An 18,917-nucleotide genomic window follows, 5' to 3' on the forward strand; every position below is an offset into this window, starting at 1 on the left:
CCAAAACCATCCCCCAAAAAGTAATTTTAACTATTCAACTTAAACAGAAGAAAACCAAATCTATTAATATTTAGGCCTAACCACCATTGTTAAACATAAATTGGGCCAACACAAAACTCCTGTATTTGACTAACAACACATAAACCATACTGAAAGGTCATATTATATTTCTTCTCATGCTAAAAACATAAGATAAACTTCATGTTTTCTTTGAGGGTGATTACATACAAAAGAGTCACAAAATTACCACATATCTAAATGTTTAACCTTCTATTTCAAGGGAACATCTGTTCAATTTTCCTGTAACTTTACCCTCAAACTGTGTTCTACTAGGAAATTAGAATATTCCATTTAGCATTTTGAATAGTTCTGATGTCACTGACAGTAAGTTTCTTAAATTCCAAATTAAGATTTTATAGTCTTAGAAGACGTGCTAGAATTCTAATCCAATTTACTATCCCCAATTCCAACTCTTATTCCTGTACTTCACCTACAATTCTTCCACTCCTTTCCTTTATCTTGTTTGACGATCCCTTCCTTAATCATTCTCAGTAGAGCCATACATTGCTATTACAGATAGAACTTAAAACTCCAAGATAAATTATATCTAAATCTCTCCTGTCACCTTACTGCCAAATTGATAAAAAGAAAAAAAAAATGATAGAAAAAGAGATCAATCCCATCATATATGAAAAATTTGGGAAGGAAAAAAAACAAGTATTCCCTTTCTTTTCACTAAAGCACCTTGGAGAACCAAATTAAAAGGGAATAGGAGAGGCACCTGGCTGGCTCTGTCAGTACAGCGTACAACTCTTGATCCTGGGGTGTGAGTTCAAACCTCACATTGGGTGTAGAGATTACTTAAAAATAAAAATAAAATCTTTAAAAAAAAAAAAGGGAGAATGAGAAAATGAACATTAGCATCAAAGATGACTTACTATATAAACAAATATTATGATTACTTTCTAGAAGACATTAACTCTCTTTAAAGAATCTTTGGCAACCTGGACAAAATTTTACAGATTATCTAACTCAAGGTCTCTTCCAAATGACCTACAAAATGACATTAGTGGCTGCCATTAACTAAATGCCTGTTACTGCCAAACTTCATAGGTACCACCTCATCTGCTCAAATGGTCACCACCATCTGTTCTAAACTTTAAAGTGGGGGTAAGGGTCAGAGAAGATCATGACATCAAAACAGAGATATAAGTGAAGGGATTTTATTGTAACAAAATTCAACATTCTATAGAAATGAATTTTTGCTACTCTGTACCTTTCACCCACTGGTCCTGTTGAGAAACTTCAAAGCAAAACAAAGTCCTTTTAGTAAGCCTCTCAATTACTTCAGCAACATTATTATGCTACCTCTCAATCTCCTCTCTACAGAATTAACAACCCCATGCTCCTTGAGATCATTCAGAATCCAGTATCTGGTCTGAATACTACCCCTGACCAAGACTGGGAGAGGCTATGACCAATGTCAAGCTATTCTCCATGTATCACTTAGTTTTCTACAAAAAGTATATCCAAAGGGTACCCAAAAGCTTGTCTTAAATTTAATTTTGAAAAAGGGTAATCCCTAGTATGAGGAAACTTTTTGGTTTCCCTCTTACTTTCTTTCTAGTGATATGAGTTTCTTAAAACATCGCATATTGGGCATTATCCGACACTACATTAACAATGTGCAAAAGGTTTTCCTATAGGGAAAAAAAAACACCACTAATTCTTAGAATTTTGGTTTTTCTTTCTTGCTAAGGTATAAAATCTAAGTGACTGCCTCTTTTCCAAGCAGGCACAAGGAAAAAGACAATTAGAAAAGCGGTTATAATTAAAATATGTGCAAATCTAAGAAACGGATGTAGTACAACCCTCTTCTTACATAAAAACTAGTACAATACAGTGGCAATAATAGTGGGAGGAATGTGAAAACGGGAGACAAGAGGCCTACATTCTGTTCATCTTTGCCACAAACTTCACAGCAAAAACTGTGAACACGAGGTCTCTACGTCAAAAGCTTCCAGTTGTAATACTAAGAGAACAGACGTGGATTAAGGGATAAACGTGTTTGTCAACAACAAATGCATTCAAATTAGGATGCCCAACACTGTCACTGTTTAATCCCTACAGGGAAAATTCTACTCCACAATCTCACTAGAATTGCTTAAATGTTTACACAGTGCAGGTTATACTTCCCTTCACAACTGTTACAAGGGTTAAGTTCTGGCTTTGCTTTAGATCAATTTCTTATAGTTAGGTGACTAACACTTTCCTCCCAGTAAAACAGTTATTAAGAGCATGGTATTTGGGTCTGGAGCACCCAGCTCAAATCCCAACACCATCACTCATTAGCTATGCGTCAAGGGCAAGTAATTTAGCCTGTCTATGTACCTACCTCCTAGGATAATTGCAAAAATTAAACTGAGTTATCACATGTAAAGTGCTTAGAACAGGGCACAGTATAGAAAATCACTTAGTATCAGCTATTAAGAACTTGTAATTTCTCAACTTTACAGACTCAATCCTTTAAAAAAAAATTGCATTTGAACATAGTTACAGGAAAAGATGATCATTTTTAATTCATTGAGGCCATTATCCAAAAATGAGTGTAGCTTCAAATGTGGCTCTAATTTTAAGACATGTAAACAACAACAAAAAAAGGACATTTACCAAAACTGAAGAGAAAATATTGCCGTTAGCCATGAATCTTTTAAAAACATTTCAAACAGGTGAGATTCAAGGCAAATTTCAAATGCAACAGACACATGAGAACAAACTAACTGACAATATGAAAACATAGCTAGAAGGACTATTCTCATCCATTGATTTACCTGGAAGCGGAATTGGCATGCCAGGAAGGGGAACACGAAACGGAGGTACCATGACTGGTGGAAAAGCAGGTATTGCGGCTGCTGGCTGAGGTACTGAGTGAGGAACAGCAGGAGGTAACGTCTGGGGGTGCGGCTGGGGAACAGTTTGCACAGGTGTGGCTGTAGGAGCAGGAGTTGAAACACTAACTGTAGGCGTAGCAACTGAAACAGCAGAACTTGGGGTCTGATCTTGTGTTGTGGGTGCTGATAAAAGATAAAACAAAAATATGTATCATTCCTTCATAAACCATTTCACTATATTCATTCATCATTCACTCATTCAGTTAAGTATTTAAGAGCCCATTCCATGCACTGCAAGAAATTTGTAAAAAGGTCTCTGTCTTCTAGAAGCTTGAAGATAGTTAAATGAAATATAAAAATTAAAATATAAAGTGAAATGCGATAAATGTATAGGAGTATAAATCAAGACGCAAAGACCATTTCTAACTGTGAGAGGGTACAGAAAAAATTATATAGTGTGATGATAGGCCTTGAAAGATTAGGATTTCAACAAGGACAATGACAGAGTGGAAGAAGAAAATAAGTAAGTGGTGGGAAAAGTGAGTAAAAAGCCAAGAGGAGGTAGCAAAAGGGAATTGTTTAGAAAATACAAGGCAAGCAGTCAACTAGTAAAACAATAGGCATACCAAAAGAACCAGTGAGTTATGGCTGGAAAGCAGACCAGAGGCATAAAGGAGAAGGCTTTGACAGAAGGCTAAGGAGTCTGCACTTTACTGGGTAGGGAAAGGAAGAAATTATGTAAATGTAGAGAAACGACCTAGAAGAATGCACACCAACATGTATGTACTCATTACATCTGTGCATGCCTTTCACATTTTGCTACATATCCTTCATTAGAGTTTAATTTTTTTATAAGAATGCATTCATGTGTTATTTGTGCGACTTCATGAATGTAAAAGGGGTGCAGGGGAGGCAAAATGAAGGTTTCTGTATGGAAGAGAATTAATCAGTGTTCATTTGATGAATTAACCTGGCAGATGAACAGGAAGGAAAGAACAGAGGTGGGAAAATCAATTTCAACCTATGTGGAATTGTCCAAACAAGGAAGAACAGAGAGAAAAAGATATGCAGTGACTAATGACTGACTATGAACAAATGGAGTAAAAAACAAGTTGGGTTTCTCTACAGTTATTTCAAAATAAGAAGGTAAAAAAAAAAAAATAATAACAACTCAGGTTTCCAGTGTGAGAGACCAGGAGAATGTGAAATTTGGGATAATTTATTTCCAATATGTTATTTTTAAGTATCAAAAATAAAACATTTCATCTTTAGTTATCACATTTAAAATCAAACTGTGACCAAAAAATAAAATCTGTATTTTATACTTCAAAAGTTACAGTACTCAAATGTTATAAAACAGTTTTGTAATTTTATAACCCATTTAGTTCTAACACAAAACTCATTTTTGGTAATTCATTGGTAACAAATATTTCATGGGTTTTTGTTTTGTTTTGTTTTGTTTTTGATGTAGAGAAAAATTTCAAACTACCTGTACTGGACTAAGAACGAATTTATCAAATCAAATAAAATAAAACAGTGCATTCCCAATCTGTATGCCAATTTTATCCTAAGGGAAAACGCACTGTTTAATACAAGCCACCCAATACTCCAACTGACAAAATTTGTATCTTTTTTCAGCTCCTAATAATGAAAAACTCACTTAGGCTGGGAAGATGTGAGCAATTTCATACTTGTTAATGAGGGACTCACCTTGGCTAAATAGACAGCAGGGCCAAACAAGTATCTTCAGGGGCCCAGGAATGAATTGTTGGTCTAGCATAGACCTAGCCTTAGGGTACAGTATCATATTAATATAATTTTATAACAGTGTGAAAAATACAAATTACATGCAACATTTGCCCAGTCCCATAAATATACCACTTAGCATTTGTAATCTACTGTAATGGCTGAAAATATATCTAGTTATTCTTCCCAACTTCCCTGAGAAGCAGGATTTCATCAGCATTTTTCACAAACTTGCACCGGATAAAATGAGTTTATGCTCAACTGGGGCTAAAATATAAATTTCTTAATTTTTATTTTCATTTACCCACAGGTCTATACTGCAGTTCATACAGTTACATATTTTTTTATGTTATGGTAATAATATTTAGATATAATTACTAGAGGTAATCTTACCAGAGGTAAGATAAAAAAATACTGTAGTCAGGAAAGAACAGGAGTTACAAAAGCACCAAATTTCAAGCGGAAAAGAACACCAATGGAGATGGCAAAAATTTATTCACTCAACCCATTCCTCCTGCTGACACAGGATTTTCTAAATTTGATTAGTGGCCATGAGTCATGAAAGGACAGAGATAAAGGCAATGAAAGAATTCAATGGGAAACTAGGAGAATGGTAGCTAGGACTTAATGCTCAGAAAAATTCCTACCAACTCCTTTTGCTAAAATAACTAGTAAAATGCTAGGCCTCAAAATATACTACTTATCCAGCCTCAGATCTTAATGAAAAAAGACAAGCGAGTGCAACAGATGGAGAAATACTAAGATTGTAGTAGGACAACACTTCAGGATACTGAACCAAGTGAAATAAAAACAGACGTCAGGAATACTCAGAAAGAACATCAAAATTAATGTTTAAAGGCAGTAAAAAGAACACCCTTTTGCTATTCTGTTCTTAGAATAAAGGCCTCCCAATCACTGAAGGGCAGTGCAAAAAAGGACAAAAAGGAGTTCTGAATAGAACAGCTCATAACAGCAAGACAGGTATGGGCCTATATGGACAGACCATTCCAACACAGAAATGGAATATAGGACAGTTAAATTATTTCACCTCCAACCTTCCTTAAAACAAAGTACTACTATTTCTCCTTCCTAAGAAGAAAGGGAACAAAGCATAAGCAACACAGAGTCTCCACATAGAACTGCAATGCTTTTATTAATCCCTTTCTGCCATTACCACAACAGGTACCCCATAAAAACTGGCAGTTTCCTGTCTTACCACACAGGTTTTTAGACGCACTAGCCTCTAAAATGGCAAAGCCCCTCAGCCAGCTGGCTATGGTCACTGTTACGCTTCTCTATCAGAATTCACCTTAGCTAAGAAAGAAAAGACTTATAAAGCATTATTTACATCTCCCTACTAAGTGCATTTTCCCCCAAGCTGTTAACAAAATATCAAGTGCAGCCATTAAAAAACTGTCTCCAGGAGCGCCTGGGTGGCTCAGTCGGTTGAGCATCCAACTTCGGCTCAGGTCATGATCTCGCGGTTTGTAAGTTCGAACCCCGTGTCAGGCTCTGTGCTGACAGCTCAGAGCCTGGAGCCTGCTTCAGATTCTGTGTCTCCCTCTCTCTATGCTCCTCCCCTGCTCACATCCTGTCTCTCTCTCAAGAATAAAGATCAAAAAAAAAAAAAATTTTTAATTGTCTCCATATTAGGTATACCTTACTTCCTCAGTTACTTTTTGTATCAATCAAATGCAATAAAATTGGAATCTACTATGATTGAATCTCTCTCATTTACAAATTTCTTTCAGGATAAAATACACTAATAATTCCCAAGTCCCTGAAGCTAGGGCACTTTTCTTATTCTCATCTATTATCGAGGTAGCAAGATAATCCAACTTCTAATCACCTATAGGGATAACTATGCATCTTCATACCAGTATCATAACAAATAATCATATCAATAAAATCATTATTTAAATATTTTGGACCTCAATCTCAGCCTATAAATTAAAAAGATACATAAAGATATATAAAACATATATATAAACAGAAATCTCCCAAAGCTAATAGTATACATATTAATGACAATTGTTTCAAACAAATTAAAATCTTCTCTCCCCATTCCTAAAATCTATTATTACCTCTCATCCTTTTAGAAAAAGTCTAACCTTGAGGCCTCTGTGACATTATACCTGAAAATTCTCTTACCCTTCTGACTGCTTCTATCTCCACTCCTCATTCATCTGCCCGTATCCCATTCTAAAACCTACCTACCTCTAAATGAGATTACTGAAAAGTTCCTACTAACTTCCCCTTATTTCAATATTACCCCTCACCGAAAAAAAAGAACACCAGAAAAATCTTCCAGAACACTTATGCTAGACCCTGGAACCTGCTCGCCTCACCCATTTGCCTGGTTCTTAAAACTCTCTGTAACCTGGTCTCACTCTTACTCAATATGTTAACCAATATAACTCCCCCTCCCCACCTCAGAAGAGCTTCTTAACAATCCAATAAACTGCATTTATCCTCATCTCCTGACCTTTGTTTATGATGTTCCCCTTACCTGAAAGACCGGTCTTTACTTTCAAATCCACTCAAATCCTAATGCACATCCTTCACGATCAACCTCAATACCCACAGTCCACCCACTTACTTGTCTCTCCCTTTTCTTGAATTCCTGCACCTTCTATTTTCACCATATAGCTGTGTACATTACTCTCTAATTGTTTCACATGCATTATTCTTGCCTCAATTAGAAAAACTGGAAGCCCTGTGAGACAGGAACCAAGACTTCTACTTATGTTACAAACCCCACAGCACCCAGCGTTATTACTTGGTCAAGATGGATAGCTACTCTGCACTTCCTAGTTTAGCTTTGTGAATTCCAACAGGACAAATAATTTCTTCTACTAATGGAAATTTCTGTTCTTTTTTAACCCAAAAGGCTTAATGTCAAAAACGTATTTTAAGTAACGTGAAGGATAATACCTGAAACACTAGGATCATTTTGCAATGCAGTCCCTACCTGTCCATTTCTCTAACCCCTAAATGAAAATACATGCTGGCTGGTACTCACTTGATACTGTCTGCGAAACCGAAGAGGCAGTTGTTGTGGTAGAAGTGGTAGAGGATGGGGTGGATGATGATGTTGAAGTGGACACTGCAGGTGCTGGGCTACTGGTTGTAGGGGTGGAAGCTCCTACTGCTTGTGCTTGTACTTGCGCCTGCACCTGTGCCTGCGCCTGCGCCTGAGCCTGTGCTTGTGCCTGCGCCTGGGCCTGGGCCTGGGCCTGGGCCTGAGCCTGAGCCTGGGCCTGGGCCTGCGCCTGCGCTTGAGCTTGTGCTTGTGCCTGCGCCTGAGCCTGCGCTTGAGCCTGGGCCTGCGCCTGGGCCTGCGCCTGGGCTTGGGCCTGAACCTGAGCCTGGGCTGCAAGCATAGGTGTCAGTTCTGACTGCTGAATAACCTTAACTCCATCTGGTTTGGTCCATGCAGATTCACGTGTCCGAGCATTATAATAATAAACCTGCAGAGGAAGCAAAATCATTGGTATCCCAGAATCTGTCAACTATCATTAAAAAACACTAACGCAACTATACCTTCTCTTAAGAAGTATTAAAAAAAAAAACAAACAAAACTTAGAAAAGAGGGAAAAAAGCTTAGAGAAGAGAAATTGGCTGTTGAAACCATAGGTAATGATAGGTATGAAACTATTAAGTAATTTTCCCCTTCTCCCCCTTCCCCTAATTTTCTATAATGAGCACACTACATTTTTAACACAAAAAGGAAAATCGAGGTTCTATTTTATGCGGAAAGTTAAAAGCAGGCCTTAGAATGCTCTCTTCAGAAAGCCCTGCTTGCAAAGCTGGCATGTGACTGGCATTTGGAAACCTGAATTTCAAGAGGGTTCCCATCATTCCCTGAAAACCCACAACCACCTTGGCTCAGGTGAGCTTCCTTGGTAGACAACACTTCACACGTGTTGTAACCATTCCATGCTGGAGGAATTAAACATGTCCTATGTAATTCCATTGACAGGATTCTTAGAAGCTTGTGCTTGGTCTCCTCCAGTCTTTGCCCCATGTACCTTTTTTCCTTTGCTGGTTTTGCTTTGGATCCTTTCACTGTAATTAATCTTAGCTGTGAGTACTCTTATATGCTGAGTTCCAGAAGTCCTCCTGGCAAACACTAAACCTCAGAGTTACTTTGGGGACTCAGAATCACAGATGAACATATACAAGCACTCCAGACAACCTTATGTCTGTGCAGAAGTCTAATCCAGTGAGCCTTTCTTGAGTTCTACCCTATCCAGTGCTTATCTGAGACTCATTTTAATTGGCAAGGATACTGTCGTTGATCTCCACCTGCCAGAACTCTTAACTTTTACTCTTGTCACCAAGATCACAACCTAAATATACTTTATAATTTACCTTCCCATCTGGAGTTTTATTTTCAACCCATATCTCCTCAGTAGGAGGCAGTGCTGGAGTACCAGGAGCAGTCACAGGAGGCATTCCTGGTGGAAACATCATACCCGGAGGAGGAGGCATGGTTCCCATGGGTGGAGGCATAAAAGGTGGTCTCTGTTAATTAACAACAATAATAATGGTCATTTGTACTTCTCTTTTTTACCTTCAAATTAGTAAATTCTACCCAAACATCAAGTACTATAAGAGAAACTAGTTTCCCTCTAGTAGTAAAAACTAGTCCATGAAAATATATTCATCAAGGTTATAGAAGTAAAGTTACTCTTTAACAAAAATGACTACTAAACAGACTAGAAGGAAATATATGAAAATACTAACAGGGTGAATAGCATTATGGGTGAATCTTGCTTTATTCTTTACACTTTAACTGCATATTTCATACAGTGGGCACTGGCTACTTTTCAAAAGGAAAAAAATGAGTCATAGATCTTGTTTAACACTAGGCACACCAATGCCTCCATAGGTCACCTATTGCAGGAACCAACCATAACAGAAACATTATTTTATAAATAATTTTCTAAGAAAAGAAAAATCGGCTCTACCTAACCCTTTTATTCTCTTTTCCCGTAAGAAGCAACTGTAAGCTAGGAAAATATTCGTCATTTTCTATTTTTTGAAGCAATACTAATAATGTAGCTCAAACACATAAACATCAGTAACTTTAAAAGACACAATCAAATAGTTACCCATTTTACTTTTAGTGGAAAATAAGAATTTAAATGACATAACATTATAATTAAAAAAAATCCTGGAGCCATTACTGATCCAATCCTCTCTCTGATAATTCCTTCACTGTCATTCTTCAATGACTGCTGACACAAGACCCTCAACCAAACAATTTAACTGAAACTGCTATATCTTAGCAGAAAAGTGGCCTGACATTTAAAAACAGATTCTGAAAAGGAATTAAAAAGATTTCCTCTATAATTTATGAGTAACATTAAAATTCAATTATTCAAAGCATCTTATTCTGTGTCATGCAATGGACACTATAATGTGAAAATGCATTTCCTTTTCCTAAAAATGTCTTCTTTTCCATACTCCAGGTTTTTCTGGATTCAGTTTCATGTCTTTCCAGCATCAGCACACAGACCCATGTTCTCTGAAATAACCACCCCAAATAGGTCTCATGCACCGTTAGCTGGAAATCATTTGGATTTAAAGTAAAACCACACAATTATCCACAGAGAACAGGAAAAGCATCACAACATTAGAAAGTATCACATTACAAATCTGATTTATTTCCATTAGAGGGTTACATCAGTCCATTACATTTTACAATATTCTACAAGTAGATTTAACTCTTGAAAGCACAAATAAGAAAAAATCCACCTATAACAAGTTATACCACAGTCAGTAGGTCAAAAAGTGATTTCTTCTAATCCTAGGAAATATAAAAGCATTTAACATTTTGTTTAAGGGTGGGGGTAGGAACTATCCATTACTTGGAAGGCAATACAATTATTAAGCAAAATATTAAAATTTTGTGTCTCTTCCATAAATATAACCCTATCTACACTGAGTTAACATCGCTTAAATGCTACATCATTACCCTTTTCTATTTTTAGTAAGTTCATTCTTGATTATCCAAGCAAATGGAGGGCAGATGACAGCACTGTATTTATTTGGTTTCAGGGGTGTGCAGGCTGGATAAAGTAAGAAAACAAAGATATATACTCAAACAAAAAGAATACATTCTCAAAAGTAGACATTTGAGACTTGATACCTTCATGACATCATTTCAGACAAATAAATGAGTCTACATAAACTAGAGTAGAGTATCATGCTTCAGGTTAAAATACCAGAAAAGTTTTTATTTAAGGAAATCCCACAATAATTCAATTTCTAAAATTGTAAGATAACCCTACTTTTGCCCCAGGGAGACAAAATCTAAATTCTATCCTAGGCATCATTTTCCTGGGAGAACTGCTCAGAAATACAAATACTTCATAATATTTAAATACTTACTGGCAACATTTATCATTGAAAACATATTACCCCCCACTCTATGTATTAAGATTTCAAACTTCGTTTCCCATAAAGACGGATTACTAGAGACAATTCTCAAGATATAAGGCAGGTAAGAACTACCCTACTGATTCCTAGTTTTATATGTATGTTTTTCTATGGTTTTTCACCATCTAATAAATTCCCGTTCAGAATTTCTATACTAATTATGTTGTTACTACTGCTTTTGGAACAATACATTTACATATGGATGTTCTCTTTAGCTCCCATTTTCCTATAAATGAGACTAAGAACAAGTTTTTAAGCAAAACTCATACACAATATCAATACTGACACTGACAAACAAATGACAACTTCTACATTCTTTACCTGGAGGTGTGGAGGGCCCATTGGTGGAGGAATCCCTCCTGGAGGAGGCATTGGCGGCATATTGGGATCAAAAGGAGGACGTCCAAAGGGGGGCCGAGGTGGTGGTGGAGGGCCTCGCATCATACCAAAAGGGGGAGGAGGTCGCATGAGAGGTGGTGGGCCTCGCATCACTGCATTTGGTGGGGGAGCCGGGCCTCGGAACCTCAAGGCCTGCTGTTGAGCCATCCTGTGTGGGAAAGCAATGTATAAATTTTTCCTTCTCAAACATATAAAATATAGCTATTCATCTCTAATTAAAATCGAACTTAAGAGGCCCTTAAGATCAAGTGGAGCTGGAAAGTCATCATTTCACAACCATCGTGGTAAAAAGTGCATCAGTAAGAATGATCAGTGGTCACCAAATCCAGGAGGAAATCTGGATAAGGAGGAAATCTGGATAAGGATGATATCTGATGGTCTTAAAATGTCTCCCCACATGCTATTTTCAGTTGCAGGGCAGGATGAAGAAACATCAACTACATATTAGGGAAACTGGGCAACACCCTGACCAAGTGATCAAAATTATTATCACCTAAAAAGAATAAATGGGGGTGCACCTGGCTGGCTCAGTCAGTTGAGCTCTGGACTCTGGATTTCGGCTCAGGTCATGATCTCAAGGTAGTGAGATGGAGTCCCACGTCCACCTCCTCGCAGGGTGTGGAGCCTGCAGATTCTCTCTTCCTCTCCCTCTGCCCTCCCGGCTCATGCGAGCACGCTCTCGCTCTCTCACTCTCTCTCTCTCATAAATAAATAGATAGATAGGTAAATGGACACCAAGTGACTGAGAGGGATACACAATCACCTATTCCGAGCAAGAATGTATAACCTCAATCTAATTATGAGGAAATATTAGACAAATGCAAAATGAGGAATGTTCCATTAAAAAGGGAGAATGAGGGCTGTATTCTTCACAAATGTCAATGTTATACATAAAAGACAAAGGAAGGCTGTGGAAATGTCATAGATTTTAAAGGACGCTAAAGAGATGACAACACAATACTAACTCTAGACTGGATTCAGTACTAGAGAGAAGACATGCTAATAGGATATAGTGAAGTAATGGGCAACGCTGGGATATGGAGAGTAAGTACTGTTATCTGTGTAAATTTATGAAGTTGATAACTTATCATTACAGAGGAGAGTATGTCCATTCTTAGAAAACAGACACTTTACTATATCTTACCCTCAAATGGTTCAGAGTAAAAGAGAACATGCATACGTGCAAATAATAAGGCAGAGAGGTAAAATACTAAGTGTATTAACTTCATTTTTGCAACTTTTGGAAATTACTTCCAAGTACAAAGTTTTTACAGGGGGTGGGGGGTAGCAGCTTAAGAGATCACGAATATTCTTTAAAGGATAAGCCCTTCGCTACACTGAACCCCATCCCATCCTTCAACCTCTAGGTCATCACCCTGGTTTGTTTTTCCCATGGCATTTAAACAGATAGGAAGTATCACATAAATGGTATTACCTATCTCCTCTCACAAGTGCTTTTTTTAAAAAACAAAATTTTTAAAAATATTTTATGCTACCATGTATCAGGCAGTGCTCTAAGCTCTTTTTAAGTCATTTAACCATCCTTTTTTTTAAATTTTTTTTTAACGTTTATTGATTTTTGAGACAGAGAGAGACAGAGAATGAACGGGGGAGGGTCAGAGAGAGGGAGACACAGAATCTGAAACAGGCTCCAGGTTCTGAGCTGTCAGCACAGAGCCCGACGCAGGGCTCGAACTCACGGACCGCGAGATCATGGCCTGAGCCAAAGTCGGACGTTTAACCGACTGAGCCACCCAGGTGCCCCTCATTTAACCATCTTAACGCCATGATATGGATGCTACAGGTGACCCTTGAATAAAACAGGTTTGAGCTGCACGGGCCCACTTACAGGAGATTTTTTTTCAATAAATTCAGTACAGTACTAAATTACGTTCTCTTCCTTGTGATTTAACATTTTTTCTCTAGCTTATTTTATTGTAAGAATACAGTATATAATACATTTAACATACAACATACGTGTTAATCAATTGCTTATGTTATGGGTAAGGGGTCTCAGACAAGAGTAAGCTATTAATAGTTAAGTCTTGGGGGACTCAAAAGCTATATTTCAATTCTCAAATTGTGGGGGGTGGGACAGCATCCCTAACCTCCACATTGTTCAAGGGTCAACTGCATTATCAACTTCATTTTAAAGATGAGGACACTAAGGCACAGAGAAGTATCACTTGCCCAAGACCTCACAGCTGGTTCAGCAGTAAAACCAGGATTTGAACACAGGCAAACAGTTCTTAAACACTACACCATGCTGTTTATGTAAGCCTCTCTAGAGCAGGAATTCTGTCTTGCTCTCCTGTATATTCCCAGCACATAGTAGGTCTCAATATTCGTTGAATAAGCCAATATTTAGGCACTATTGTACCTAAATTACAAGTAAGGTATACACATTATAAAAATTATTTTTAATATAATTTCCTTATTCTTCTCAAAAGCTACTATAATTCTTTATATATGAAATTTACATTTTTGTGCCCATGAGATTAATAGTTACATTCCTTATGTATATCTGAAAATAATCATTTTCATACTCTCTTCTCACCAGGCTCTTCCAACTTTCCTACATCCTTCAACCCTCTGCTTAAGATTATCCTTTGAACTTTCTCTAAATTTTCCACACTGTAGTTCAATTCTGTCACAAAAAAATCCTAAGAACTAGTATGACTTCCATGAGAACACTAGGATTGTAAACACATCCAAGAGCTACTATTCCAAGAGTATTTAACCAAATTTGCAAATTATCCTGCACTCGGGATTGCAAAGTACGAGGTAATAATGGTGATGGCAAAAAGAAGTAAGGATGGGATCAAAATAATCAGTCTTCATATTATACACACTCCCTAAAGACAGACAGGAAAGTCTTAACCTCTGGGCAGAAAAAAAGTGAACCACCAAGGAAAGATACTGTGTTTCAGTCTCAAGTTAATAATGTACCTTAATCTTCTGATTTCCTTTGAATCTGCCTCTCCCTTTACAGAAAAATTACAGTAATTCTTTCTTTAGATTTTCACTTCCTAGTTACAGGCTGAAGTTAAGTGGTGAGGCTTTTGAATCACAAAAAAAGTCAAATCAGGACTCTGCCTTTTGTTGTTAGGCTAGTTACATAATTTCTGAGCCTGAGTATACTCAGTATTAGTATACTAATGTAAATTAGCAGGGGCAGAGAAATAAGACCTATCTCCTATCTCCCTGTTCAATGAGATAATCCCTGTGAAGCATTTAGGATAGCATATGCTACCCAGTAAATTATCATTACCTAGCACAGTGCTCAACTTCAAAAAGCAATGTCAATTTGACTAAACAGCTTAACTTTCAAGTCTGCCACTAAAAATGGTGACAAAATTCACAGAATTTCCTCCATCAACAGCCTAAAGGTGCCACCTTCTGATGTCAGATATGTATAGCACACGTGTTGAGCTCTCTGTACACGCAGTTGCATCCCAACAACCTCACCAGAAACTTCAAGTTGGAGTAAATGAACTGATAAAGTACTTGGAAGAGCACCTAACACTTAAGCCCCCTGTAAGCAGGAGGTATTATTACTGTGGCCATAACATTAGTGTAACAGTAGTACTAAATGGTATTAACGTGAGAAAGCTAGCTATACTGTAGTGTCAGCTACATTACTATAATTACTATTATTAGAATCTCTATAACCTAACCTCTACCGACCTATTTTTTGATCAAATACTTTAAATAAAAGTTCATTACCTTGAAGCCTGTGCACTTGTTCCCTCGGCCTGGCATGCTTTACCCCAGATGTCTACATAACTGGCTCCTTCTCATTCGGCCTCACTTCAGATGTTACCTCAAACTCTTTTCTAACCCCAAACCCAGTCCCTCTCTGGCTCGTAACCCAATTTGCGTTTTCAATTATGATACATGTTACGAAGAAATCTTTCACTTGTTTACTTCTGTGTTCTGTCCACCCGCTAGTATATAAGATCCTCTTTGGCATACTGCTGCATCCCAGGGCCCAGGACAGTAACTGTTCAAGCATTACTCCTGCAATGGTCATGTAAACTGGGTACTTCCTATATACCAAGCACGGTTACATGGACGGTGTTTGTACTAATTCTTGTAGTCCTCACAATCCTCATAAACTTACCAGTTAGGTAAGTTTGGCACCATTTTTACAAAGGAAACTATGGCACAGAAAAATACCTTGTTTAAGGGAGCTGGCTAGTGGTAGCACCAGTGTATTCTTATTCCCATTTTACAGTTGAGGAAATTGAGACTCCCAAGTATCTTGTCATCAGACAAAGTATTAACAGGTAAACAAAGGCCTTGGATAAAAGATCTATACAAATACGACTCTACAAAAGCGTTCTTAATGGTCTTCAACCATTAAGGGACGGGTGGCATTTGGACCTCTAAATAAATTTTGTCTACTGCAGGTTATTTGCATCCCTACCACTTCTAACCTTTTTGGAAAACAGAAGGCTCCTTACAAGAATAGAAGACTCTTTTTTTTTTTTTTTTTTTACAAGAACAAATGTATCTCCCTAGGATATACAATCTCCCCAGTGGTGAAGACAATGCTGCAAATACTTTAATAGGAAGGACAAAAATAGAGAGATGCTACATCATGATATATGGGAGTCAAATTATGTGGTAAGACTGTGAGGAGACCTAGACCCTACCAATTACTCAGTGACCTTGAATAAGTCTCTTCACACTTGGGAGGTTGATCTCATTTGATATGAGGTTAGTTCAGTTTAGAATTTAGATCAATCTTAATTAGCATGGAAGCTCCTTGAGGACAAAAGTTTTTGGTCTGGTTCAAGGCTCCCCTGCCAGCAGGTACCTAGGTCAGTGACTGTCACAAAGCACACACTAAATGTAGGTCCATAAGTAAACCATCTGTAATCTCCTATATTCTTTTATTTACCATATATCCATCCAACACCTCCCTTGCCAGGCACTATGGCAGACACAACATGATACACATTAAGAATACAAACACAAAAATAAGCCTCAATTTGTACCATCAAAGAAGCCACATAAACAGGTAATTTCTCTTACACCATGAGAAATGCTATAATCAGTTATTTTATATAAGTAAAAGTTTTTACAATATGCTCTGGAAGCAATTTCCAACCCAGGAGGCTAAGATCTAAAATATTTGCAAGAGAACAGCTAATTTAGAACCCTATTCAAATCACTTTTACAACAATGTCTAGACTACTAGTAACAAAGTCTAAAAGGCTACTCTGTAAAGTACTAAAATGCAAAGTAATGTTCCCAATAAGGAGGTAAGTAACTATTCCCTTGAGATCACAATCAGTAATAAACTTTCCATCACTAATACTGAACCACCCTGACAATACACTTTGATCACTCATTACTAACGTACATATGGGGTTTAAAGGGTATGAAATTCGCCCCTGAAAGAAAACAAGATTTTACTCCTGTCAAGTAAGGATTTCTCTGTGTGACAATTCAGAATTGAGAAGACAATTTTTTCCTGAACACTTGAGTAACAATACCCACTTCTTTCTACAATTTCATCTTGAGCTCCAGACAATACTAGAGAGTCCTCATAACCTACACTGCTCTTTTTCATTTTCAAATGCTGACAACGGCACAATTCAGAATGAGAGCTGAACATCTGAAATGTCATTTTCCCTTATCCAGAAAAAAAAAAAAAGTACCAAACATACATAAAGCTCAGTATCTCTTTTCCTCAAAAACCACTAAAGAATTTTACTTTATCAAGACACTTTTACTGTACCAGATCTTAATTACAAACCCCATAGGCACTAAGATACCAAAGGAAGAAAGGTCACTGCACTCTTTAGGGCAATGGCGTAAGCACGAGAATGGAACAGCGATCCAGATTGCTGGCTCTGGAGCCTGACTGCCTGGGTTCAAACCACTTCCTGGAGCCACAATTCCATCAATGCGACCTTGTCCTACTTCCTCGACCTCTACAAGGTTCAGTTTCCTCACCTGTACGATGGGCCAGTAACTTAACTGAAGAGGGCTCTGGTCTGTGGCCTGCAAAAATGACAATGGCCAACTACCCCAAAGGCACACAGAAACACGTACCAAACGGCTGTCGCTATTGCTGTTATTCACAAATGCGGCATGAGGCATAAACGGATGAGAGAGAAAGGAAGAAAACACACAGGAAGTTCAGAAAAAGAAGCGATGAGGCGAAGAAGGAACAGGACAGACGTGGGGACCCCCGAGGGCCGCGGAGGGCGTGGGGAAGGCTGAGCCAGAAGTGGCGAGGGATCCCGAGGAGTTAAGTGCGGAGTGGAAGGGGTCGATGGGGGAAAGCCCGGCCCTCGGCGGAGCTGAATCGACAGGAAGGTTGAGGTGGGCCGAGGCGGAGGCGGCACGAGGCTGAGGCGGGGCCCCAAGGCGGGAACGCCGGACCCGGCCCGCAGGCCGCAGGCCGCGAGGGGCGCTGGGGCCCAGGGAAAACCGCAGGGCGCGCCCGGAGAGGGCACAGGAGGCCGCGGCCCAGCCCCGGCTCGGCTCTCTCATTCAAGCCACCTTCCCCTTCCCCCTTCGCCAACCCCATGCGGTCCTGGCCCCGAGCCGCTGCGGCTCCTCCGCCCACCCCCCGACCGCGGATCTCCGCGCGGCAGGCCTAGCCCCTGGGGCCCCACTGTGCTGAAATGTAAGGGAGGACAGCGCCCCTTACCTGAGCTCCCCCGGGTTGAATCGCTCACCGTCCCCCCCGTCCCCGCCACGCTCCGCCATTACAGAGGGCCGCGTTCATCCACCCGCCGACTGAGCGTCCCCAATTGGCCGGTCGGATCGTCAATCCCGTGCGAGGGCGGGGGAGATCGCAGAGATCAATGAAATGATTGGTGAAGCTTTCCATCAATCTTCAGGCTGAGGGCGGGATCTGCCTTGCGATTGGCGAAATGGCCCGCCGACTTTGAAAGCGGTATCCAGACAGCCAGGTGATTGGTTACTCGGAGGCTATATGGGAAATGAGACTAGAGCAACGAGAAGCCGCCGGCGCCCTCTCGCGGTAAGCAAAATTAGGTCCTCCCACGTACTGCCGGGCCTGCGGTAGCCACGTGTCTGCCGGCTTCCAGGAAAGCCAATTGTGGAGCCATGTTGGCCGCTTATGGGTAATAGTGGCTCAGGCAGAGACCCTTTCCATTGCGAGAGCCAATCAAAAATCGACCTGAATTGGACCTAAGCCAATCACAGAGTTGCTGTGGAAATCAGCTATTTCCCAGCTTTTCAGAATCGTGTGTTCAGTGACCACCCGTTGATAGCCACGTTATTAATAAAAGATTACTAACTACCAAAGTGTCTCCTAAAGTGTATCGTCATCTGATGAGTGTTATAAGTTGCCGTATTAAGACAAGTGGGAGATGGCAAACCCTGTGCAATTTACAGTAGAAAGCGTCTGCCCTTCATGCCTCTCTGAATTCAGCACACCCTGGTACC

The 18,917-nt window shown here is 39.2% G+C and overlaps 1 protein-coding gene across 9 annotated transcripts in view; it reads right to left on the reverse strand.

Annotated features, from left to right (window-relative positions):
- The window catches only part of TCERG1 (transcription elongation regulator 1), a 61,149-nt gene extending 42,876 nt beyond the window's left edge, over positions 1-18,273 (reverse strand). For 5 of the 9 annotated variants that reach the window (XR_009611046.3, XM_060635824.3, XM_060635823.3 and 2 more), the window contains exons 1-5: positions 18,154-18,273; positions 11,406-11,631; positions 9,012-9,164; positions 7,660-8,107; positions 2,832-3,074 (exon numbers count right to left, since the gene is read on the reverse strand). Coding sequence is in view for 8 of the 9 variants with exons in the window: in XM_060635824.3 (XP_060491807.1) it covers positions 2,832-3,074; positions 7,660-8,107; positions 9,012-9,164; positions 11,406-11,631; positions 18,154-18,212 (1,129 nt within the window). In the remaining variant the exon portion in view is untranslated. The remainder of the gene's footprint in view (positions 1-2,831; positions 3,075-7,659; positions 8,108-9,011; positions 9,165-11,405; positions 11,632-18,153) is intronic. The other 4 variants (XM_078449907.2, XM_078449903.2, XM_078449902.2 and 1 more) reach the window with 1 other exon arrangement.
- Positions 18,274-18,917: the final 644 nt, after the last annotated feature.

The sequence above is a fragment of the Panthera onca genome, chromosome A1 (genome assembly GCF_046562875.1).
Source record: "Panthera onca isolate mPanOnc1 chromosome A1, mPanOnc1 haplotype 2, whole genome shotgun sequence".
In the NCBI taxonomy this organism is placed as follows: Eukaryota; Metazoa; Chordata; class Mammalia; order Carnivora; family Felidae; genus Panthera; species Panthera onca.